The sequence below is a fragment of the Gymnoscopelus braueri genome, assembly GCF_963280865.1.
Source record: "Gymnoscopelus braueri genome assembly, chromosome: 22".
Lineage (NCBI taxonomy): Eukaryota > Metazoa > Chordata > Actinopteri > Myctophiformes > Myctophidae > Gymnoscopelus > Gymnoscopelus braueri.
In genome coordinates, this window is record NC_137624.1 from 6,298,640 (window position 1) to 6,324,875 (window position 26,236).

Sequence of the window (26,236 nt, forward strand, 5' to 3'; positions counted from 1 at the left end):
AAACACAAAGAACCATTCTCTAGATAAAATCGTTCTTTAGTAGGGGATAGTTCTTCATGGAATATATATCATCTCCTGGTATAAGTTTGATTCTATGTTTATTCAATTAATTTGTTTAAAAAATGATGTTGCTATACTGCTGCTATGTCTTAGGGGTGCCTCGACCCATGATAGACTTCTTAGTGTTCCTCTCAGGTCTCAGTATGATGATATAACACTTTGGGCCAAACAATGCCACCAAAAGGCCAAAACTAGATGCTAAAATAGCAAATACCTCCACTACATCTGCATATTTGCCTGGAGAACTGATATATGCTGGGATGAAGGCTATCCACACAGCACAGAAGATCAACATGCTGAATGTGATTAACTTGGCTTCATTGAAGTTATCTGGAAGATTCCTTGCCAAGAATGCTAGGAGGAAGCTGAGGAGTGCCAGTAAACCTATATAACCTAACAACACTGCAAAACCAACTGTTGATCCCACTGCACACTCATAGACTATCTTATCACTGTGGTATTGTGTGTTTTTATGAGGAGTTGGTGAGGCAGACACAAGCCAGGCTGTGCAGATTGATGCCTGGATGAAAGTAAGAATCAGAACTGTTCCTCTCTGCTGCATGGCACCGAACCACTTCATAATGTCTGCACCTCCAGGCTTGGAGGCCTTGAACACAGCCAACACCACCATAGTCTTTACCAGGATACACGAGACACACAGCACAAAGCTGATCCCAAATGCTGCATGCCTCAGCTGACAAGTCCAGAGCCTGGGACGGCCAATGAACAGAAGTGAGCACAAAAAACACAGTTTGAGTGACATCAAAAGTTGGAAACTGAGTTCTGAGTTGTTGGCGCGTACCATGGGTGTGCTCCGATAATAGATGAAGATTCCAAGGACAGTGGCACAGATAAGTGTGCCTAGCAATGACATGGTTGTCAAGGAAATACCCAGGGCCTCATGGTAGGAGAGAAACTCCATGATCTTAGGGACACAGTGATCATGCTGTTGATGGGACCAGAAGTCCTCTGGACAACTGGTGCACTCTGTAGAGTCTAACAAAGAGGACAAGATTAAAGGAACAGACAACAGTATCATCCTAAAGATTACTGTACTATTTCTACATAATGTACACTCACCAGTCTCATTGCTGATCTCTCCGTCAGAGCAAGCAATGCAGTCAAAGCAGCAGACAGGTTCCCCTTTCCTTCTGGCCAGACGAGTTCCAGGGGAACAGCTCTCACTGCACACTGACCGAGGAGGCTACAGAGGAAAGTAACAATGATCAATTTCAGTCTAAACTAAAGAAAAGGATGGACAGGAGCAAAAACATTGTTTTTGGTCGTCTGGCCTTCGGCCATTCAGCCTGGCGGAGACAGCTAAATTACATTCACTTCATGAGCTCAACATTCGCTACTTTAGAAAGCTTTAAGAAACCTTATTTGATTCAAAGTTCCAGAAGATTCTGTCTTCATCAAGGATGAGTTCTTCATCTCCGGAGGGTGTTCTCTTGACCACAGCTACATAGTTAAGCTTTGTGCTTCCATCAGGGAGCCACACCCAGTTCACAACGTCATAGATTGGTAAAGAATCACCATTATCATCAAATGATACATATTCACCAAATGATGTGGTGAAGTTGACCTTTTCCAGGTAATACAAAAGCTAGCAATGGTGATTAGAAAAAAATATGGAGAGCGAGATATAAGTACATGATTTGATTCCGTCAGGCCGGACGTACAGCCAAAGGCCGGAGACCAATTGTTCGCCGCTTCTGTTTGTCTGTCCGTCCGTCCATGTGTGTGGATGTGTGTAGGTGTGTGTGTGTGTGTGTGTGTGTGTGTGTGTGTGTGTGTGTGTGTGTGTGTGTGTGTGTGTGTGTGTGTGTGTGTGTGTGTGTGTGTGTGTGTGTGTGTGTGTGTGTGTGTGTGTGTGTGTGTGTCCGTGTGTCTGTGAGCAGCTAATCTTCGACACCTTTGGGCAAATTGTGAGGAACTTTTACACGCACACTCCCACACGCACACTAAACAAAGAAACAGAGAACGCCACAACACACACACACGCTGCAAACTTATAAAGGACTTTCATTTATGGCCCGTGTCCACACACTGTGTTTTATGAGCGGGAGGGCACTTTGGATATCATCTTCATAGCCAGCACGCCCATTCACACGCGCAATGTTCAAATCCACTTTGTGTTATTAGCACACATAGCTTAGCTCAAACAGCTTAAACATCAACTTGTCATTGTTGTGGGAGAGAGAGCACATCCCAGAGAGATAGATAAACGCTTCTTGATTATTTCATAGATGAGATTGATAGAATAATCGCTAAGATAATAATAATCAAAGGTTGCAGCGCCAGTAAACTGTGAAGTCATATCCCACCTGCCATGGCTGTATTGTCTGCACACTGGCACAGCTGTGCCCAATGAAAGGCCCTCTTCCTGGCACACATTGCAACATGTCATGGAGGGCATGGGCCAGAGCATACGCAGCCTTGTACACACCATACTCTACCCTGAGGTCAGACATATCCAGAAGGCTCGTTTCTGCTGTTGCTAGGTCCTCTTGTCCAGTACACACCCTTCCACCAGCATCCACCCACTCTGGTGGAAGGGGTGCAAATTTACACTGAAATGTGTGCTCCCAAAACTGCCTCACCTGAAGAAACACAATCAATGAAAACGGTAACACTTGCTATCTATCCCATGTCTGTAATGCCTTAGAAACATACTTATATGCTTATACTTAACATACTTAGTTATAAACACTCTTAAATACTCATAATGCTTTATTAAAATAATCACAACAAAGTAGTTCATAATTAGCCTGGCAAACCATCCCGGTCGCGTGAATTCACATTATCATGTGTCTTCTGCAGACCGGTCTGGCCCCAATTGCTGAGTGGGCGTTTTGCAGAAACCAAAATGTGGACGAGCCAATCAGCGTCTGTCAATCACAGGGCCGAGTGCAAACGCTGATTGTCTCTTCCACTTTTTGCTTAGAACAATGCATAATTACAGTTATGAAGCACGTGTAAGTACTCATGATGCAATCATAACCCATTATAAATTGCTATATAATCCTCCTATAATTCCACAAAGCTCTGTGTGGGTTGTGAGGCCAAAATGTTTTCTGCCCGGTTCTCCTCTATTGATCTGAATTGACCATTGACCATTACCATGTGCACGGAAAACCGAAGCCCGTTTTTCGCTTTCCCCAAATGTCAGCTGTTTATTAGTGTTTTGGTGTTCACTGGCTCCCGGGTCGCCAAATCATGTGCGCATATCCCCCCACGGGTATGGTCTAGTACTTAATAATTGTTGATCACTAGCTGACCTTTAGGTAATCACACTCATTTTCATATATAGCCTGCAGCTTCTTTAAACTTTCTTCTTTAAATTTTTATTTTTTATTTTTTCCAGTGTGGTTCTGTGTAATGTAAGGTTATTTAAATCAATGAGAAAACTCAGATGTGTGACTTCTTCACTATGAAATAAATAGTAGTCTTTCTTGTGTTGTATTTTACCCTTTCAGGGGCTATTGAGTTGTTAAATCAATGAATAGGAATAACAAAATGATAACATATTTTTTTACTATATTACATTTTCAACTGGCCCCTCCGTCATTTCATCCTGGCTCCGGGCCTGCTACAGCTGCTACGGCACACAAAAGCATCGAAAGTAGCAGATCTACAAGCTTGAAACTTGCTATTTTTGAATTTCTATCCTGGAAAGTAACACTCTGGGACATATGGCGTTTACGCCCGACAATATGACGTACCATGTTATTTTCATGCCTGTAGTCAGGGTCATTGTCAGGATGTGTTTCTGACAGGAATTCCTTGAAACCTGGTATGTCTCCATGGTGGAAAGCGAGACTCAGAGTTCCTCTCAGGTACGGCATGAAGCGAGGAGTCTGCAGCACGGGGGAGGTTGTCCACCACTCACTGGCGATCCATTGGAGACTAGTTACATTCTGCTTTACCACCTGTTGAATGTATTGTATATATACTGTATACCTACTGTATATATATATATAAATATATATATAAAAATAAAAGAAGAAAACCTTCAAAAGAAGGGACCGCACTCCTCACGACTGATTTTGCTTTTTTATTTGTTGCACAACGCGTTTCGCTTCCGCTTCCTCAGGTGTTATGCTCATAGCACCTGAGGAAGCGAAAGCGAAACGCATTGTTATGCTCATAGCACCTGAGGAAGCGGAAGCGAAACGCGTTGTGCAACAAATAAAAAAGCAAAATCAGTCCTGAGGAGTGTGCTGTCCCTTCTTTTGAAGGTTTTCTTCTTTTAGCTTTATACATATCTCTTGTGCTGACCTGCACCTCCAGTCGGGGTCCAACAAGATTTTGCACGAGTCTTATTTAGTTTATATATATATATATATATATATATATATATATATATATATATATATATATATATATATATATATATATATATATATATATATATATATATATATATATATATATATATATATGGCTAATTTCTAGGTTCTTTTGTTTCTCCTTTTCCTGAAAAGTAATGGTTTTAGACATACAAGGTTTCCACCCAACAGCAACAATATGTCATTTCAGATACCTCATAATTATGAATCCCTAAATCAACATGTAGAGGTGCAACAGTTAATCGAACAGATCAATTTAACCAATTTAAAAAAATAAATAATAGTTACTACAAATTATCGACTTTGTGGGAAAGAAATTGAATTTAGCTTTTGTTCTTTAAAATGTAAAAAGTGAAATTAGCCTACAAGCTCACAATGCGTTGTGCGCTCTGTCGGGTGGAAACCTCCCACATGACAGAGACTGTTAATTTTCAGGATTAAAATTCAAAAGCATCAAAGGTAGCAGATCGACAAGCTCAAAACACGCCGCTCCGCGCCGCGTTTCGAGCGTGTGGATCTGCTACTTTTGATGCTTTCGTGTGACGCCGTAGTATGATCAAGTAGAGCGTTAATTTAGTAATAAAAAGTTAAAGTATGGGAATAAGAGGGTTTCTGCCTGACAACAGCTGTGATATCATAATCCCAACCTCCTTCATGAGATTAATCATGCTGAAGGCGTATGCGAATACAACCACCACGCGAGCTGTGGATCCCTTCATCACAGTGACGATTCTCTGCAGCTCTGCTGGGTCGTGTCTCTCTAGTTCATATGGCAGAAGCTCCGCGTAGGCCAGACAACCCAAACCGGACTGAGCCAGGTCCGACTGGAAGGCCCGGGCAGTATTACGGCCGGCTTCGTTATCCATGAACAGCAGTCCTATCCAGGTCCACACGAACCGCTTGATAATCTGGAGAATAGCTCGCACCTGGTTGGATAAAAATAATTGAAGTGGTGGAAGAAGTCTTCAGATTTGTTAGTTGAGTAAAAGTAGCAATGCCATGAGTGTAGAAAAATACTCTGCAACAAGTTAACGGTAATTTATTCAAAACTTTACTGTTTTTTGTTGTTATTAATCATTATTTTGTTTTTATTTGTCTATATCTTTCCAAAATAGCAGATCTACAAGGGCACCATACTTAGTCGCACAATGGTGTCATGTGAACATTACAGATCTGTAAAGTTTTTGATTTTTGTGTGTGTGTGTGTGCGTGCGTGCGTGCGTGCGTGCGTGCGTGCGTGCGTGCGTGTGTGCGTGTGTGCGTGGGTGTGTGTGTGTGTGTGTGTGTTTGTGTGTGTGTGTGTGTGTGACTAGATAGGGATTGATTATTAAACAAGTATTTAATTAAATTATTATTATTATTTATTGTTTTTATATTTGATAATATCTATTATTTTGAGCCCTCGTTGATATACCAACTCTCTTATGTCAGTACACGTTTACCCTGAAGGTATCAGTTGGCACAGTTCTGAAGAACGAAGGGAACTGACTGCGATCACTCAGACAGGAGCAGGTAGCAGCAAAACTGATCTGCAAAAGACACAATACATCTGTAATATCGTGGTCCACGACTGTTACTTTTCAAATTCAAAAATAGCAAATGTAGCAGATCTACAAGCTCAAAACACTTTGATGCTTTGTTCAAGTCGGGTATTAATCTACCAAAAAACACAAAAAATAAAAATATGGAGATAGGATATCTATATCTATTTTATTTTTATTAGCACTAAAAATATTTTATGTCTTTCAAACTGTAAAAAAAACTATACATTGTTCATCATATTTAATTCAAGACAGGGCAAGTGATGTGTTTGTGGTTAATGTTGTGATAGTATATCATTGCTATAGAGTGTTTGTTCAGTAACAGGGGTCTCCCTGTCTCTCCAGCTCTTTAATAAACAATAAATAAATAGATTTCAGGTGGGTTAGCAATTTCAGCCAGTCAGGAGAGAGTACCCGTTTGTCAGATTCCATTTTATAGTGTTCCAGTTCCAATTTTGTCTGCTCAAGTCATGTCTTTGTCTCATCACATCCAATTTCACTTTGTTCATCCTGTATCCTGTGTGAGTTCTCTCTCCTGATTGGATTGGATTGGTATCCCGGCCTGAAAATACATTTTCATTGTGTTAAGAGCTTGAGAGACAGGGAGATTCCTATTACAGAGAATAATACACTCTATAGCAATGATAAACATAGAGCTATGTAATACTTATTTTAAGAAAACATCACTTACCCAACCTTTAAGAAAAACGTAATCAAGTTGGTTACGGTAAAAGAGGGTTATAGGCAGTGGTGGAAAAAGTACTACATTTTTTTACTTAAGTAAAAGTATCAATACTGCAATGGTAGAAGTACTCCGTTACAAGTAAAAGTCCGGAATTCAAAATTTACTTGAGTAATAGTACAAAAGTGTTGGTATCAAAATTGAATTAAAGTACCAAAAGTAAAAGTACTCATGAATACAGAATGTCCCATTTTACAAGGTATCATATGTATAAAATGTGTTAAAATCTTTTGAAAATAGCAGATCTACAAGCTCACAACGCGTTGCATCGCGACGCGTTGTGAGCTTGTAGATCAGCTATTTTCAAATAGCCAAAGTTTAAATAGGGCTGAAGTGGTTAATGTGTGTTTTGTAATAATAATCAAAATCTACAAAGTAACTAGTAACTAAAGTTTTCAAATAATTGTAGTGGAGTAAAAGCACAATATTTGTCTCTGAGATGTAGTGGAGTAGTGGTAAAAGTATAGACAATTGTAAATACTCCAGTAAAGTAAAATACCTAAAAATTTTACTTAAGTACAGTACTTAAGTAAATGTACTTAGTTACTTTACACCACTGGTTGAGATATAGGAAACTTACCTGGGGCACTCTGTACAAACCTAATATTCTAGAGATGGCGATAGAGCCTGTTGAGCCTGCTGCACCCACCAGTCCCAGCACTGCAGGGGAGCCAACGCAGCGCTCATCCAGCGGAAACCGCTTCTCTCTCCCCACCAGGGACAACGCAGCGCGGGACGCCCCGAACACGGGACAGCTGTCATACAGGCTGTATCCCAGAGTCACATTGGGTAGCAGGCCGGCGTCTCTGTTGATCTCGGTGACGGCGAAAGCCATGGTCTGGACGAACCTGAACCATTTAGTTTCAAATCTAACACACATAATGTTTATTTTTTTTAAATATTTATCTTTGTAGAAATATACAACATAAACTAATCGTATGGTAACGTACTATATAAGACAGGGGCCGTTACACCTCTAAAGTGCCAATATATTGCACTTTGAATGCATTAGCACTTTTCTACCCCTTATTTTACTGCTGCTTTCTCTCTCCCTTTTTATGTTTTGAATGCCGTTGCCTCTTTTTAATGTGTGTGTTGTTTTTAATGTAACAAGCAATATGAGTTACTGAGAACAGTATTTTGCTCCCACTAGACAATAACATTCTGATTCTGATTCAAAGGAGGCCAGTACAGCCTAATCATTCAAAAACAGCATAAGCGTGCTTTTCCGTGAAAATGCCACTTTGGCTGTTTGTAACTAGAATATTTTGACTCAAATATCCATCTTGAACCACCTTGAAAACACACTAGAAAATGTCATTTTAAACAGGGGACAGGGGTCATTTAACCCCCAAAGTGTAAATAGAGGCCAGTACAGCCCAATCATTCAAAAACAGCATAACAAACAGTGCCTGAAAATGCCACTTTGGCCGTTTGTAACTTTAAGTTGCACAATACACACTGTGTTTTCACCCAAAATCCACGTTAGACCCTTAAAAACCACAGAAAATGCACCCGGCTCTCTTGGCTCGATATTGTGTTTGTGATACTCACCCTCTGCAGGTGGGTTCGCGTGGCTTGGACGTGAAATTGGACTCGGGGTAGACAGGGCGGTGGACTGGAAACACGCCGCCCAGAACAAAGTCCCCATCCTTGTGCATTCTGTTGAGATTAAACTGTGCCTGTAACTCACAAGAAGAGGAAGGTGAGGAAGACAAAGCAGAGAATGAAGAGAACAATATCAAGGTCAAGTACAGGTGTGAGAGCAGGTGTGTGCCTAGAGAAGCCCTCATGACTTTACTCTGTCTAAACCCCCCTCTCCCAAACCCTTTGTCCAGTTGCTAAGTTTTATACCCAGTGCTATGCCATCCCCTGTGCCAACGTAGGCCTATGCCATCGCGTAATCTTTCACACCACCCATCTGGGTAGTGGCAGAAGGAGGGGCAGGGCTTAACATAATAATTAATAATCAGTGGTGCTTGTAGTGAAGCAGCTATCATTTGTTTCACCTGTTGGGTTTTGTGCTTACAATTTCCAAGTGTGTATTTGATTGATTGATTGAATACAGTATTAGTCAGAAATGTAAACAGCACGTGGTACGGTAAGACTAAAAGGAAAACACAAACAAGTCCTGGGGACTTGTTTCCATTGGGGTCCTATGTATTCAATTCATCAGCATAGCATGAGAGATTAACACAATAATACATCAATAATACGTCATCACTAGCAGACAGTGACCTCGACCCACACACATATACAGGCATATGCTTTACCATGATGTCAATAATCTGTCAACTGGAATCAAAGGAATCAGCTGCATTTCTGCATTAGGCCAAGTTTCAGCACGACCAGTGTCATGAGTAACTAACATTACATTTCATGGTAGTTTTGGATACTGTAGTGGAGTGACTTTCACTCCACTACATTTCAAAGACAAATATTGTGCTTTTGAATCTACTACATTTCTAGGAATTAAGGGTAAAAAGAACATTATGAATCATGCACTTAAGGCATATTTCAAATATAATGAAAATAGAAGATCCACAAGCTTACAATGCGTCGTATCACATCACGTTGTGAGCTTGTAGATTTGTTATTGTCTCCACCAGGCCGAAAGGCATGGCGAGAGAGTATGTTTTACCCCCTGTCCGTCCGTCCGTCTGTCCGTGTGTCCATCTGTCTGCGAGCAGCTAATCTCCGGCACCGTTGGCCCGGTTGTGCGATTTCCGTGAAAATTTGCACGCACAGTCCCACTAGGCAGAGGAAGAAATGCCACCCTTTTCACATTGCCCTGTTAAAGCGCCACCAGCAGGTCTAATTTAGCAATACACATTCTTGCAACAAAATGCCTCAAATCATGAATGCACGCACATTCCCACTAGGCCAAGGAAGAAATGCCACCCTTTTCACATTGGGCTATTATAGCGCCACCAGGAGGCCACAATAACCTACCTGAACTGGCGGAGACCTGTGCACTTTTTCTAGTTCATTGATATTTGTTTTAAATGGTTAGTAACTACTGTACAATATATTATGCCCATTTGTTTTCTTACAAACAGCATTAACCAGGACTAGTGCAGGCCCGCACCTGCATGCCTGTTTGCGCGCGCGTGAGTGTGTGTGTGTGTGTGTGTGTGTGTGTGTGTGTGTGTGTGTGTGTGTGTGTGTGTGTGTGTGTGTGTGTGTGTGTGTGTGTGTGTGTGTGTGTGTGTGTGTGTGTGTGTGTGTGTGTGCGCGTGTGTGTGTGTGTGTGTGTGTGTGTGTGTGCGAGTGTGTGTGTTGATGTTCTGTCAATGTTGTGTAGTTTTATTTATGTTGTGTTGCCGTTGTGTAGTTGTGTTGGCGTTGAGGCTGTGTTGTTGTGTAGATGTGTTGAATTGATGTTGTCTTAGTTTTATGTAGTGTGTTGATGTTGTGTTGGTCACCAGCACAACATCAACAATCTCACCTGAGTTTCTACTTCCTTGATCCCATAGCCAAGAGACACAATCGTAAATTATCGCAGAAACGATTAAAGTTATACAGAACTAAGCTAAATGATCAATTTGGCTGGAGTCATTGGAAATCTGTGCGCAATGGCTCATGGGAGAAGTAGTTCCTTCAATATGTACCTTTTTTGTGTTTTCCAACTCTTTTTACGAACAGAATCAAACTCTCTACACAAGGATCTTAGTCTTAGTCATTCCAGTTAATCTAGTATGTCACAAAAAAAGTAGCAAAAATAGCAGATCTGCAAGCTCAAAACGCGTCACATCGCGACGCGTTTTGAGCTTGTAGATATGCTATTTTTGTTACTTTTGAATTTTAATCTTGAATTCTTTTTTGCTATTTTTTTATTGGAATCCTAGAAGCAACATTTGTATTTAATTTCAAATGCATTTAGTTATACGTATGTTAACTTTATACATTGGACATAAAAAACAGACAATATCATTTTAATACTAGTCATTAAACTACTAATAGACTGAAGTAATTAAAGTGGGTCATGTTTGCATATTTGGAATTGGAACAGCTGAAATCAATAATATATCAGTATTCCAATATTAACCTGTGGGCCGCATTAAGTGAAGGTGGGGGCCGCATGTGGCCCCCGGGCCGCCATTTGCCCATGTGTGCTCTTAAGAGACCCATGATGCAAAAGACCTGAAAGACAGATTCCAGTGGGAACCGAGACAGAAAACACGAAAGAGACGATGTCGGAGGGGTTGTTGTCAGCTATCTAACGTGGCTATGGCGTGAGGGAAAACAAGGGTGAAGCCTTAGGCGTCTTCAACTAACCAGAGAGCTCCGCTTAGTCCCTCAGCTGAGTGTTATCCTCTGACAGGAAGCTCCACAAACACAAAACATTGCTGTCGGGTGGAAACCATGTCCAAAGCATTTGAAAAAAAAAAACAACTATTATTATAAAAACATTTAAAAACTATGAAAAATAGCTGATCTACAAGCTTGTACGAACTTGTAGATCTGCTATTTTCACATCATTTGCACAACCCACACAACAGCAGAATCTGGGTCCCGGAGACAGACTGATGTTCTTTCTGTCTCTGCTGTGTATGTCGGCCAGTTGGCCTTCCTAAAGTTCCATGTCCTGACAGGCTTGCCCGCTACTGGCTGCACCAGAGAAGGGAGCTGGATGATGGATGGTCGGCGGTGGGATCGAGGGGAACCTGTCAAGGATGCGTCTCTCTGGTGTGGGGTCAGCTCTGTGGCACAAGGCGAAGGACATGGCTCTGGGTTGGTGGGGGTGTTCCATCGGGGAGAGTGGAAGCTTGGGTGCTCTTTGGGGTCGAACAGGAGAAGAGCATTGGAGACCCATTCACTCAGCGCCTCTCCATCTGCAGATGTGTGGCTGTATCACCAGTCTGTATGCTGGCAGTTGAAATCCCCGGCATAGATGGCGGGTGCCGGGACCAGCGGGAGTGCCAACATGGTCAACGTAGATTGAGGAGGCTTATTAGACGTTGACCACTGATGTTTCCTGGATTTGAGTGACCAGCCACTCAACACTGGAGCCAGGCGATGAACGGCCACTGTCTGTCCAGCTGAGGTCATCCCTCACGAAGGTTGCCAGACCATGCTGTCTACTGAAGATTAGTCGCCCGTCCTGGCTCGGACCTACATCCCCCCGGCCTTTTACGCCCTGGTCTTCCAGCTCGACGATTGGGTGGCAACATCTGTTTCACAAGTTGGTCTTGCACCATTTGTTACTTGCAGGGGAGGCCACAGGGAGGCTGTCGTCTTCTCCCCCTGGCACACCATTCCTACAATCACATTCTGCCTCTTACACAGCCCTGGGTAGGCCACCTGGCCTGACAGAGATATGCGCTTCATCCTTTTGTCCTATGTTAAATCCATGCCCAACTACAGTAGATTATAAATAAACAAACCTTAAACAAATCAAATATTTTGTGAATGCTATTTGACCCATGTCCGCAAACATTTACCAAAGTTAGATTAGTTTACAAAGTAGACACAATTTGACAAAAAATTTACCAACATTTTACAAGAGACAGTAATAATAAATGAATAAAGTAATTAAGTTGATCATATTCCGTACACTAGCAATATTACTACAGTTTTATTGTTGTCTCCGCCAGGCCGAAAGGCATGGCGAGAGAGTATATGTTTTGCACCCTGTCCGTCCTTCCTTTCGTCCGTCCGTCCGTCCGTGTGTCATTCTGTCATATTTCATCCTGATTGGCAAAAATTGCTTCCAGAGTTTGCAGGAGTGCTCCGTTTTGAACAAGATACCTCAAATCAACACAGTGTGCAATTTCCGTGACATTTTGCATACATACATTTTGTCACGCTACATTGAGGAACAAATGCCACCTTTTTAACATTGCCCTATTATATAGCGCCACCAGGAGGCCGAATTTTGCTAAACTTTTCTTTTTAATATTACTCCTACAACGTCATGCAAATCGGTACATGTTATCTCTATAGTCAAGTGATCAAGACGGTTCCGCCCGATTTCTCATATTCCATTCTGATTGGCGAATTCCGAACATTGCTGGCCCACAATAACCTACCTGACCTGGTGGAGACCTGTGCTCGGAGGAGCACTTTTCCTAGTTTTATACTCATTTATACTGATTAAGTGTTTTCAAAGAAAAAAAGAGCTTCGAGGTGAATTCTGTGGTCCCCCACGACCCCAGACCATGCACCCTGGCATGGTTGTTGACGGCTGTGAGAGAAGAATTATGGGGACCAGGTTTAAGTGTACAGTGTGTCCTGACTTTGACCTGTGTTCTGCCTGTCAGCCCACTGGGCTTCATAAGAAACACCCTCTGAGGGCCTTTCTGGCACCCATTCCAGGTCAGAATATGCCCTTCTACAATTGAAATGTGCAGGGTGAACCTTTAATTATTTAATTCTTAAAGTTGTACAATGCAGAATCACAAATAACGATTTTTAGCAACCTCTGCTGGTCACTACCGTCACTGCTTACATTTTCCGTTGTCCTCGATTACCCAGAATTCCATTCGTTTTCACCGGAAGCCGGAAGCGTTTCAAAAAGCGATCTTTTAATTGTTTTATACTATCTACGGATCGTTTCTCTTAGCCAGTGGAGCATTAGTTACCATGAGCTGTGCTTTCTTTTTCTCTTCTTTTTCGATCTTCCAATCCTACATTCTCTTAAAATCAGCGTGAGGTTCCTTTGTGTTATTAGCGCGATAGTTCCTGGCCAAACAGGAAACCGTTGCGGTAGTTCCTGGCCGACGTCATGACGTCGGCCAGGAACGTCATTTTCCCGGGAAAGTCCCCCCAGTCCACGTTCAATAGAAAATATATAAATAAAAGGCTTCCGGGGGTGAAATTCATGGAGTGGGTGTTGTGAAACTTTTGCCACTCACAAAAGATATACAATTTAACTTTAGTTTTGTTGAAAACGTTACCTAGTATTACTTTAAGGTAGAAAAGGTAAGAATAATTAAAAGAAAAATGCAGTCATTGGTGTTTCATCCTGCTATGTGCCTGATAATGATGATGATGATGATGATGATGATGATGATGATGATGATGATGATGATGATGATGATGGTGATGATGATGTAACTTCCTCAGTGGGATGTGGCTTAATTCTATTTAGATAGATAGATGCTGTTTGCTTGCCCACAGATGCTAAGTATTTTTATTTAGATAGTATATGAACAAAGTTTGTAAAAGTGTGTTTGGTCGGTCATGTCTCTGTTGTTTGGGTTAGGGGTGGCACACTTGTGCAGTGGTTAGCACTGTTGCTTCACAGAAAGAAGGTCTCAGGTTCGAACCGCGGACAAGGTTGCGTTTCTGTGTGGAGCTTGTGCAACTAGTCGGCTGTATCGAATCCCCAAAACTGAAATATACATATAAACACTTATCCAAACCATTTAATTAAATGCGTGATGCAAAATCTTTCCTTTTTAAAACATAGAATATTCAGAAACATGTATTTAACTATAAATTTGTCCTCACCCACAAAGAAGCTCACCCACAACTCAATGTTCTACTCTTTGTCGGAGAGGGAGGAGGAACCAGAGGTGACAGAGGAACAACTGACAGAAGACAAAGGGAGATACTATAGGTGAAAGGCAGATCAGAGGGAGGGGAACAACTGTTGTCCCAAAATGGTGTTGAAGCGGGTACCTTACCAATATTCATCTTGTCAGTATTATTTGTATACATGTACAAATATGTTAATCAGAGTTGTTATTTTCCTTTTAGGAAGCAATTGATGCTATGATGGTACAGGAGTTGCCGGCTGCGTCTCTCCTGCCTGTCCCTCCAGTCTCCTCCTGTGCGTCCTTGTCTGTCCACCAGATGTCACCTCATCTTGTAATGTGTCTGTTAGTTCCACTTGGGCTGATTATTGTGTTAACCTTAAATTCTCCCGAGTCCCAATCCACAAGTTACGCTTACAGGGGAAGGGGGGTATGTGAATTATGGGCATCACTTCCTGTTGTCAGTCATTCCATTCAATTGAGGGATAAAATAATGTGGGAACACAACCTGACATAAATCTGAAAGGGTATTAGTCTGCTTACTTTCTCTACAATATCTCCCTCCACACAGCTGATTCAATTTAATGATCAATGCTTATTATCAAGTGCTGAAGTTACTTAACAAGCATCATTTAATCCCCATGCAGTTTCCCCGGTTGGACATAGCACGTGGAAGGAACACGTTATTCCACCAGTTCCTTTACCCTCCACCAGGGGCCAGGGGGAGGCAGTATCCACACGTTTCCTAGGGGTTGTGGGCATCACTTCCTGTCGATTTCATTGGATATCATTGGATTTCATTGGATTTGATTGGATCAAATTGACAGGAAGTGATGCCCACAACGCCCTAGGAAACTTGTGGATAGAGACCAGGATTACTGCATGTTCTTTTGTGAGGGTACCTACGGTAGGGCAGTGGTTCCCAAAGTTTGGACCCCACTTGGGGTCGCGAAATTATTTTACATTACAAATACGCACCGAACGTGCAAGTCTATGTGCATAAATTACCTCCAGGGTTAGGTGGGGTCGCGAGTCAATGGCAACATTATTTTGGGGTCGCGGGCTGAAAAGTTTGGGAACCCATACCCGCAGAGAGCGAGTAGGGGACACAGGGAGAACATGCAAACTCCACAAAGAAAGGCCCTTTTACCGACCCCGCATAGGGTAAATTTGACCCTTTTTAAAAATTTCAGGCAGGTTGTGATCCCACATTATTATTGACTGACACGGATGGCTCAAATTAATTGAATGACTGGCAACAGAAAGTGATGCCCATAATTCATACAAGGCCTCATGGGACACTGGACACTTGTTGATAGTGGATTCAGCCTGTGTCCAGTTCTGTAGCTGTTCTTCGAATACAGTTAGCGATGTACCTGTGATTATAATGCATATTATGTCAATGATGATAATAATAGTAATATATGTCAATTTCTAAGAAAAGAAGCAGATTTTTTTTTATCATTAGATTAGAAACACTGTATATTTGACCTGTTGTTTGATGATAAAAAATATCACAATACCATTATTATGTAGACATAGCTTCATATTCTACACATTTTTATTTTTGATTTTTCGATATATAGACTGAGGAACACTGTATATTTGACTATATTTCTTCATGTAAATATCCTTGCCCAATAGGCTCTGTGCATGACTGTAGTTCCCTTCACAGAGTCTATTAGATGTCTTTTTTAGAAAGCCCCGGAGGTAGCTGACTTGAACCACAGATAGGATATAATTCATAAAAACTAGAAACACAGGGAGTCAGCAATTGACATAACCTTTAAGAACTTATGGCATTTGTTTAATATGCCTCAATGTGGTCCTGAACCAAACATGGACACCAGCTTTACAAGAGGTCACTCACTGAAGAGTCAACTTTTGTCCTCTTTCTCATGTTCTGGTGCACGTTTGATTATATAGAATTGATATAACTATGTTTTGGTGGCACCTCGACCCATGATGGACTTCTTCGTGTTTTTCTCGGGTTTCAAAAGGATTATATAACACTTTGGTCCAAACAGTGCCACCAAAATGCCGAAACTAGATGCTAAAATAGCAAATACCTCCACTACATCTGCATATTTGCCTGGAGAGCTGATATATGCTGGGATGAAGGCTATCCACACGGCACAGAAGATCAACATGCTGAAAGTGATTAACTTGGCTTCATTGAAGTTATCTGGAAGATTCCTTGCCATGAATGCTAGGAGGAAACTGAGGAGTGCCAGTAAACCGATATAACCTAACAAGACTGCAAAACCAATTGTTGATCCAACATCACACTCATACACTATCTTATCACTGTGGTATTGTGTGTTTTTCTGAGGAGTTGGTGAGGCAGACACAAGCCAGGCTATGCAGATTATTGCCTGGATGACAGTAAGAGCCAGAACTGTTCCTCTCTGCTGCATCGCACCGAACCACTTCAGAATGTCTCCACCCCCAGGCTTGGAGGCCCTGAACACAGCCAACACCACCATAGTCTTTACCAGGATACACGAGACACACAGCACAAAGCTGATCCCAAATGCTGCATGCCTCAGCTGACAAGTCCAGAGCATGGGACGGCCAATGAACAGAAGTGAGCACAAAAAACATAGTTTGAGTGACAGCAAGAGAAGGTAACTCAGTTCTGAATTGTTGGCGCGTACCATGGGTGTGCTTCGATGAGAGATGAAGATTCCCAGGGTAATGGCACAGATGAGAGTTCCTAACAATGAGATGAATGTCAAAGAGATACCTAGGGCCTCTTGGAAGGAGAGGAACTCCACGCTCTTAGGGACACAGTGGTCACGCTGGGGACTGGACCAGAAGTCCTCTGGACAACTGGTGCACTTTGTAGAGTCTGACAAAGAGGGCAAAATTAAAGGGACAGACAAGTACAGTATCAATAACCTACTATACATAGCTACATCATGTAAACCTACCAGTCTCATTGCTGATCTCTCCCTCAGAACAAGCAATGCAGTCAAAGCAGCAGACAGGTTGCCCTTTCCTTCTGGCCACACGGGTTCCAGGGAGACAGCTCTCACTGCACACTGACCGAGGAGGCTATAGTGGAAATGACAATGATCACATTCAGTCTAAGCTATATTACATTCACATCATGAGCTTGACATTACAGTAGTTTTTTTTAGGAAGCTGAAGTGACCTTTTTGACTTCAAAGTCCCAAAATATTCTGTCTTCATCGAGGATGAGTTCTTCATCTCCAGAAGCTGACTTCTTGTACATTCCTACAGTGTTAATCTCTGCACTTCCATCAGGGAACCACACCCAGTTCATGACATCATAGCTTGGTAAAGGATCGCCATTTTCATCAAATGATACATAATCACCCAATGATGTGGTGAAGTTGATCTTTTCCAGGTAATACATAAGCTAGAAATGGTGATGAGCAGAATTATGATGAACAAGAGACTAAAACAACAAACACAAAAAAACAGTATATTACACAATTGTTACAATGACTTTATTCACTAATCGCTGCCAAGTTTTGCTGTTGTTTATGCCTTGATTCTCTTTTTTTGCTGTCTTCTTACGTAGACTAATCTATTCTGTTTGATTCTTTGATTGATTCTGCTTATAACAGAATTTGTCTCTCCTCTTCTCAAAGTCCTAGGCGCAAATTTTCTCGCCACAGAAACCCCTCTTAACTCACCTATCCAGCTATAGGTCACCTGGTCACCACATCCTTGTGGAAGGAGGTCTCTGAAACTGCAGCCCAGAAGGCTGAATTTATTTCAGTCCCTCAGTCCTCCAGTCTCTGCAATTCTGTGCTCTCACTGAGACTTGGATCACCCCAGGTAACACTGCTACCCCTGCTGCACTTTCTAACAGTGCTACCCCTGCTGCACTTTCTAACGCTGCTAGCCCTGCTGCACTTTCAGGCCGAGGCAGTGGTACTGGTTTACTCATATCTCCCAAGTGGAAATTCTGTGTTTCTTTTAAAGATATCTTTTGGGGCTTTTTCTGCCTTTATTGATAGGATAGTAGGCTGACAGGAAATGGGGAGAGAGATGGGGGGGTGACACGCAGCAAAGGTCGCGGGGATCGGGAGTCGAACCTGCGACACGCTGTCGCATGTGGTATGTGGTATGTGGTATGCGCCTGGACCGCTAGGCCAGTGGGCACCCCAAATGTATGTGTTTTTAATCTCTCTCATCTCTCTCGCTCCTTTCACATTTCAATTCAATGCTATCTCAATTGCACAACCTGTCCCTCTCTCCATCATTGTGCTCTATCGTTCTATCATCCCCCAGGTCCACTTGGGGACTTCCTGGAAGAGCACCCCTTTCATTCTACTGGGTGACTTCAACCTACCCGCAGAGAAGAAGATCTCACTGTTTCACCTCTTCTGTCTTCATTTGAGATCTCCTTCTCCTCCTACTCGTAAAGCTGGTAAAGCATTGGACCTAGTCTTCTCCAGATCCCTGTTCTCCCTCTAATCTCTCTGTTATACTTTATTCATGTCTTCAGATCCCCACCTCATAACCTTATGCATTTCTCTCTCCACTCTCCCACCTGAACCTACCCACCCTCAAACCGTCTGACCCTAAACCTCTCCTCTCTCTACGCATGCCAGGCTTGGGCCTGTGGCATTTCTTATGTATTTATTAGATGCATGGAAAGGTAATTTAGCCATTTTTAATCGGTGCCAGCCGCTTCAACAAGTGACTCTGTGTGTGTGTGTGTGTGTGTGTGTGTGTGTGTGTGTGTGTGTGTGTGTGTGTGTGTGTGTGTGTGTGTGTGTGTGTGTGTGTGTGTGTGTGTGTGTGTGTGTTGAAAAGACACGCATGCACACACTGGCCGGCACTGCGAAGCAGATTCTTTGTTTTACATTGCAAGAAAAGGTGCTCAACACCAGAATATACTGGAAAACTGTAATGACTGACAAAAGTCTTGTTCCAAGTTTATGAATGGCATTTTGGTTAGAAACAATTAGTTTGTCACTTTATTTGGGCATTAAATATCTGGCTGTTAGAAGAAAAACAAATCAGCCTGGAAAACATGTCCTTCTTTGTCCCAGCTTGCATCTCCCCAAAAGGCTTCTTTATAACTGTGTACTGCTCCAAACACTGATAAAAATGTACTGCCAGGCAATTAGTATTACAATATCTCACTATAAGAAAACGTATAAAACTTCTTTCATCCTTCTTTGGCAATTCTTTGTGATTTATTTTACCAATGTCATACTTACAAACTATGCCTAAATTAGATCCAACTAGAAACATTAACAGGTAAACTGTGAATTCATATCACACCTGCCATGGCTGTATTGTCTGCAAACTGGCACAGCTGTGCCCAGTGAAAGGCCCTTTTCCTGGCACACACTGCAACATGTCATGGAGGGCATGGGCCAGAGCATACACACCCTTGTACGCATAACACTCTACCCTGAGGTCAGACACATCCAAAAGTGTAGTTTCTGCTGTTGCCAGGTCCTCTTGTCCAGTACACACCCTTCCACCAGCATCCACCCACTCTGACGGAAGGGGTGCAAATTTACACCGAAAGGTTTGCTCCCAAAATTGCCTCACCTGAAGAAACATGATGAAGAGTTAAGCGTATATATTAGGTTAAAGGGCTAGAGGTTTGGGTTGTGTAGTTACCTTACCATGATGTAACTCCAAAGTTGGACACAAAATCAAGAATAATTGCTACATTGATTAGAAATTGATAATTCAAAATATGCTCCTCATTGACATTTTACGGTGAAACGGCTGTCAATGTCACTCTTTTAGCCCGTAAACGAACGCAAATAAAGCTGATTCAGACAATATATAGAACATCACAAAACCCAGTACTGTTTTTTTATATATGAAAATCAACTTCCTCTTGATTTAGCAATTTTTTATTAGGACTGAGGATCTTCAAATAGTAAAATCAATGCTGTGGAAAACTCTCTGATCTAAAGGGTTAGTCATTACAAGTCATTACTTAGTTATAGATATTAATGACCGCCCCTCATTTGCAATAAATACCTTCTTGTGTTGACCTTTTTTTGTGGAGAGAGCTCAAGGTAAACAACAACAGTGGACCATCAAAACTATAATCTAAAGTTTGAAAGATGATTGGGTTTTATAAGAAGGAAGAAAAACTGGATACAAGTTTGGCCACTTGTTAATTTCTATAAAGCAATTATTAAATACAGCGGCAGAAAAACAACATGGTAAAATCTATGCGGGTGATGATTATTCAATGGATACTATTATTACTCCATGTTCAAGCAAGAACATGGAGATTAAACACTTTTTCCAGCCACAACTTGGCGAGAGCTACTGTAATCACGGCCTCTAAAAGCCTGTTTTGTAGTTGAGGGTGTTGGGGAAATTTCATTTCAAATACCAGAGTTGTAAATCAAAGTAAAACAATGAAATTAAACAAGAGTGACATAGAGGATATTCAATCACATGTTTTGCTGAACTTGCAGCCCTGCACAAGGTAACCCTAAGACAAACACACTCTCATTCACTCTCAACAAAACATTAATTATACAGTAGGCTACATTGCTAGAGCCTAAGAACACATCTATAAGCTGACAGGCTGTCATATCGTGGCCCATATTTAGCTTGTAGAAGTAGTATTCTGTGGCTACTGGTACGACACTGTTTACTGTCATTGTCTACTGACAGTATAGGATATATCCTGAATTGGAAACAGCACACAGTTTCTTTCGACTGACAATATACAGTGCATTCAATTATAGTGTTTACTATGTACTGACAGTATACAGTGCATTTAACCACACTGCACACTGGTTAGTAGTTTATGCAACTGTTATATAATTGGCTTGTTTTACTTCATAATGGAAAATGAATGTCTACATTAAACAAATGGTAAGAACTCTATCATATCACATCAAATTGCATGAATCAAATCACAACAAACCGTTCCATATTAAATAATTCCATATCAGAGCCCCATGTATCTAGATGCGTATCGGATCGTCTTATAAGGGAGGGATGCACAGCCCTAATAAATGTAATAATGTACCTTGAGAATATTGAAAAAACTGACGTCGCTTTGAAATGACTTAAATAAACTAAACAAAAGACTCACTATGCCATTTTCTTCATTGTCAGGTTGTATTTTCAACATGAATTCCCTGAGGCCTGGTATCTCTCCACGGCGGACGGCAGTTCCGAGGGTGCCTCTCAGGTACGGCATGAACTGAGGAGTCATGAGTATCGTATCTGTCGTCCAGGGCTCACTGGCTATCCATTGCAGACCTGAAGCATCCTGCTTTACCACCTGTTGATGTGTGTGTGTGTGTGTGTGTGTGTGTGTGTGTGTGTGTGTGTGTGTGTGTGTGTGTGTGTGTGTGTGTGTGTGTGTGTGTGTGTGTGTGTGTGTGTGTGTGTGTGTGTGTGTGTGAGAGAGAGAGAGAGAGAGAGAGAGAGAGAGAGAGAGAGAGAGAGAGAGAGAGAGAGAGAGAGAGAGGGGATAGATAGATAGATAGATAGATAGATAGATAGATAGATAGATAGATAGATAGATAGATAGATAGATAGATAGATAGATAGATAGATAGATAGATAGATAGATAGATTGATTGATAAAAAATATGCTTGCAATTAAACTGCAACATATATTGTTTTTATGGAAGGATGTCTTCACTTTAATATGACTTTTTTTTACCTGGGCCTTCTAGATCATTTGGACCACAAACAAAGTGTGGGGGTAAAATGACAACCCCCCCCCCCCTTTTTTCTTTCTTTCTTTCTTTATTCATTCATTCTTTCTTATATAATCTTATATAATCAGGCTTATATTCTTATATATGTCTGAAAACACAAGTAACTCCAGTGTTCTCCTGAGGGGCAAAAAACAAACAAACAAAACTCATTGTTTGAATTATCGGCTGTTACTACAATATCCGGAGGTGGTCGACCAATCCCGATGATGTTTACACCCACCTTTCATCTGTGGATCAATTTATCTAAAGAGAGTAAAAAAAATAAATAAAAAAAAAACCAACCTCCTCCATGAGAGCCTGCATATGGATGCCATATACAAATCCAATGACCACACGAGCTGTGGATTTCTTCATCACAGTGACAATCCTCTGAAGTTCAGATGGGTCATGGTCAAAGGGCAGAACCTCCAGATAAGCCAGACAACCCAAACCAGACTGGGCCAGGTCTGTCTGGAAGGATCTGGCAGCGTATCGGCCATAGTCATCATCAGCTATCAGCAGTCCTGCCCAGGTCCACCCGAACCGCTTCATAATCAGGACCATAGCTCGCACCTGAATGGATTGGATGGATGGATGACAGTGGTGTAAAGTAACTAAGTACATTTACTCAAGTACTGTACTTAAGTACAATTTTGAGGGATTTTTTTTACTTTACTGGAGTATTTTAAATTGTCAGTACTTTTACTTCTACTCCACTACATCTCAGAGGCAAATTTGTACTTTTTACTCCACTACTATTATTTGAAAACTTTAGTTACTAGTTACTTTGCAGATATAAATTATTACATTATAAAACATACATTAACCACTTTAGCCCTATTTTATACCTAGGCTATTTGAAAATAGCCGATCTACAAGCTCACAACGCATCGCGACACGACGCGTTGTGAGCTTGTAGATCTGCTATTTTCAAACATTTTAGTACTTTTACTTTTAGTACTTTAAGTACATTTTGACAACAATACTTTTGTACTTTTACTCAAGTACATTTTTTATTCCGGAATTTTACTTACAGAGTACTTTTACATTGCAGTATTGATACTTTTACTTAAGTAAAACATTTGAGTACTTTTTCCACCACTGATGGATGGATGGATTTAGTTTTTGTCATTGGACAATAATTTACAACAACATCATTATTGATGAACAATAAAAAATAAATAATAATCAATGTATGTACAGTAAAAAAAAGGGGGTAAGTGTATAGACCATGTACTACTTTATAGCAACTATACATTCACCTGGTAGGCATCACTTGGGACAGTTCTAAAGAAGGATGGGAACTGACTCCGATCACTCAGACAGGAGCAGGTGGAGTAGTAACTTACCTGAAAAAAAGGCATAAAACATCTGTTCTGTAATAATACTACATTCGTTTTTTCATTTCTCCGACGCTCACCACCCCCCAAACCCAAATGAATACTCCTTAGGACCCGATTCTGCAAATGTCTCCTAAGTCCTAACAGTTTTCTGAAAAACCTATGTTGCAATATCAGTGGTGCTCAAACTTTTTCATGTCAAGGACCACCCAAAATTATATGTATTTGTCCGCCGACCCTCATCTCAAAATATGTTGTTCCAGGGACCACCCAGAAGCAAAGAATTGAGTGTAATGCGTTGGCTTTAAAATCATATATATTTAAAGATTTGCACAAATGTTTGTGATTTTTCAAAAATAGCAGATCTACAAGCTCGTAGTGCGGCACAAAGTGGCGCGCTATGAGCTTGTAGATCTGCTATTTTTTAGTAGCCAAAATAATGCTTTTTTTTGCTCAAATCTAAAATGACACAGATGCTTTCCCGGTCTTAATGGGTTCAGCACCATGGACAGCAACACTGTCGCAAAATGCACACCATCCACATTTGAACCCCTAATGCAGGGGTCTTCAACGTCAAGGCCAAGGACCCCTCTCTCTGAGAGAGAGATGGAGCAGGGACCCCCACTATATACTGCATAAACTTGTGTTGCGGATTAAAGCTTTTCATAGATGTTGGTTTCATGTTAATGTGTATTTTCAGACATTTAACCACTTAAACCATCATCACTAAGTAAACTTTCACTCTGTACTTAGTCTGCTCTTCCCCCCCCTTTCTTTGCCGAAAATAGCCGATCTACAAGCTCACAACACCTTGCAGCGCGAGGCGTTGTGAGCTTGTAGATCGGCTATTTTCGGCTAATGTTCCCCTCAGAATAGGGATGCTAGGGTTCAAGTGGTTAATGTAAAAACTAAAATCCTATCACACAAAGATTTGGCGGACCCCCTGTAGTAACTCTGAGGACCCCCTAGGGGTCCCGGACCCCCTGTTGAAGACCTCTGCCCTAATGCATTCCTGGGCAGTGTAAAAGACGTGGACGTTGGCTTCAAGATAGGCAATAACTGCAAATCCTGTCAAAGGGGCTTTCTCTGCATTGTACATTGACATTGCCAAAGCAAGTGTGAAATAAAAACAAAAAATAAATATCTAGGTACAATTAAAGATACAGCCCTACTAGATTATGGAAATGCGTAAACAGCATTTAAACACAGCAACGGTATTTCCACAATTATTTAAAGGTATCTTCTGCATGTTTGTTTATGGCAGGTCGATGTAGTGAGATCTCTCTTTTCACCCCCCCCCCCCACCCTAACCCCCTCTCTCCCTCTCTCTCTCTTTCTCTCTCTCCCGTAAGCACTTGAATTGACTTGCTATAGAGCATAAGCTGACACTTCCATTTTACCTTTGATTTTACTGATGACAAAAACATCAATGACACAAGGAATTAGCAATCACACGTCGGCAGATTACAGAAAAATGTGGATGACATGAAATACATTCGGAATCACATGCGGTACCTTGCGAGATCGGGGAGACAAGACATGTTGCAATGTATTTTGTATTATTACGTTGTATCCTTATTATGTGTATGACAGTGAGTGCAAAGTTCTAAAGTTCTACATATACAATTCTGAATATCACTGTATGAATATCGGGGCTGTAGGAATTGGGTCCGTAATGAATCAGACCTCTAACACAGATTCAGATTGGTTCTTAACTTCTGAAAGCCTGCTTCAAGCTAAATGCAAAATGTGCCCTCTCTGCTCAAATGCTCTGCCTGCAAGTAAAATGATGTTGAAAAGACTATACATTGTTTATAATGTTTTAGATTTGGACAAATTAGTAACCCCAAAAAGAAAAAGAAAAAAAGAAGGGGATTCAAGTAGGAAACTTACCAGGGGCACTCTGTACAAACCTATTATACTAGAGATGGAAATAGAATGGGTTGAGACAGAATCGCCCACAATTCCGAGCACTGGAGGGGACCCAACACAGCTCTCATCCAAATGAAACTGCTTCTCTCTCCCACTGATCAATGACAAAGCTGCACGGACCGCAACTCCAAGTGTGATACAGTTATCGAGGAGGCTGTATCCCAGAGTCACATTGGGTAGTATGCTGGGGTTTCTGTTGATCTCACTAATGGCTAATGCCATGGCCAGGGCCCGTCTGAACCCTTCGACGTGAAAACTGACACAAAAACATCACTGCACCTTTGAATATTTGTCTTTGTAGAATATATATCAATATATCAATTTTCTAATCCTGTGGTACTATCTATCAAAACAAGTTCCCTGTTCTTTGCATGCCATTTTATTTGTGATACTCACCCATAGCAAGTTAACTCCTGTTGCTTGGAGGTGAAAGACAACTCAGGGAAGACAGAGTAGTAGTGGATCGGAAACAAGCCGCCCAGAATAAAGTCACCAGCCTGGTACATTCTACTGAGATTAAACGGTGTCTGTAACTCACAAGAAGAGGAAGGTGAGGAAGACAAAGCAGAGAATGAAGAGAACAATATCAAGGTTAAGTACAGGTATGAAAGCAGGTGTATGTGTAGAGAAGCCCTCATGACTGTTCTCCTCTGTCTAACCCCTTTCCCAAACTCTTTGTCCAGTTGCTACATTTTATACATAGTGCTATTCCATCCCTTGTGCTACCTTATGCCACTACGTAATCTTGAACGACACCCATCTGGGCAGAGGCAGACGTATGGGCAGGGCTTAACATACAATAATGTACACTGTATGTGCTGTTTTGACGGCCCTATATGGCACAAGTCGTGGAGCCTAAGGTGCTAACTGTGTTGGGGTGTGTCCAAGATGTGAGTGCAGGCCTAGCTCTGTGTAAAGCATATTGGAGTAACCTCTCTCTTTTCCAGTGGTGGAAAAAGTACTCAAATTCTTTACTTAAGTGTCAATACTGCAATGTAGAAGTACTGTTACAAGTAAAAGTCCGGAATTCAAATTTTACTCGAGTAAAAGTACAAGAGTATTGGTATCAAAATGTACTTAAAGTACCAAAAGTAAAAGTACTAAAA

General features: G+C 41.4%; 2 protein-coding genes across 2 annotated transcripts; both read right to left on the reverse strand.

Moving 5' to 3' along the window:
• Positions 1–142: 142 nt before the first annotated feature.
• Positions 143–12,026, reverse strand: LOC308078332 (extracellular calcium-sensing receptor-like; the record flags this gene model as incomplete). Its single annotated transcript, XM_080419450.1, has 9 exons — positions 143–1,056; positions 1,141–1,264; positions 3,786–3,920; positions 5,060–5,338; positions 5,855–5,941; positions 7,276–7,543; positions 8,250–8,377; positions 11,289–11,530; positions 11,894–12,026. 9 exons carry the CDS (start codon positions 12,024–12,026, stop codon positions 143–145), a joined length of 2,310 nt encoding a protein of 769 aa, XP_080275576.1.
• Positions 12,027–16,113: 4,087 nt separating this feature from the next.
• On the reverse strand, positions 16,114–25,636 carry LOC308078333 (extracellular calcium-sensing receptor-like; the record flags this gene model as incomplete). The annotated part of the gene is made up of 9 exons (XM_080419451.1): positions 16,114–17,027; positions 17,110–17,233; positions 17,334–17,561; positions 19,445–19,720; positions 21,243–21,434; positions 22,162–22,431; positions 23,121–23,207; positions 25,092–25,386; positions 25,527–25,636. The coding sequence occupies 9 exons, from the start codon at positions 25,634–25,636 to the stop codon at positions 16,114–16,116; spliced, it is 2,496 nt and encodes an 831-aa protein (XP_080275577.1).
• Between the last annotated feature and the right edge of the window lie 600 nt (positions 25,637–26,236).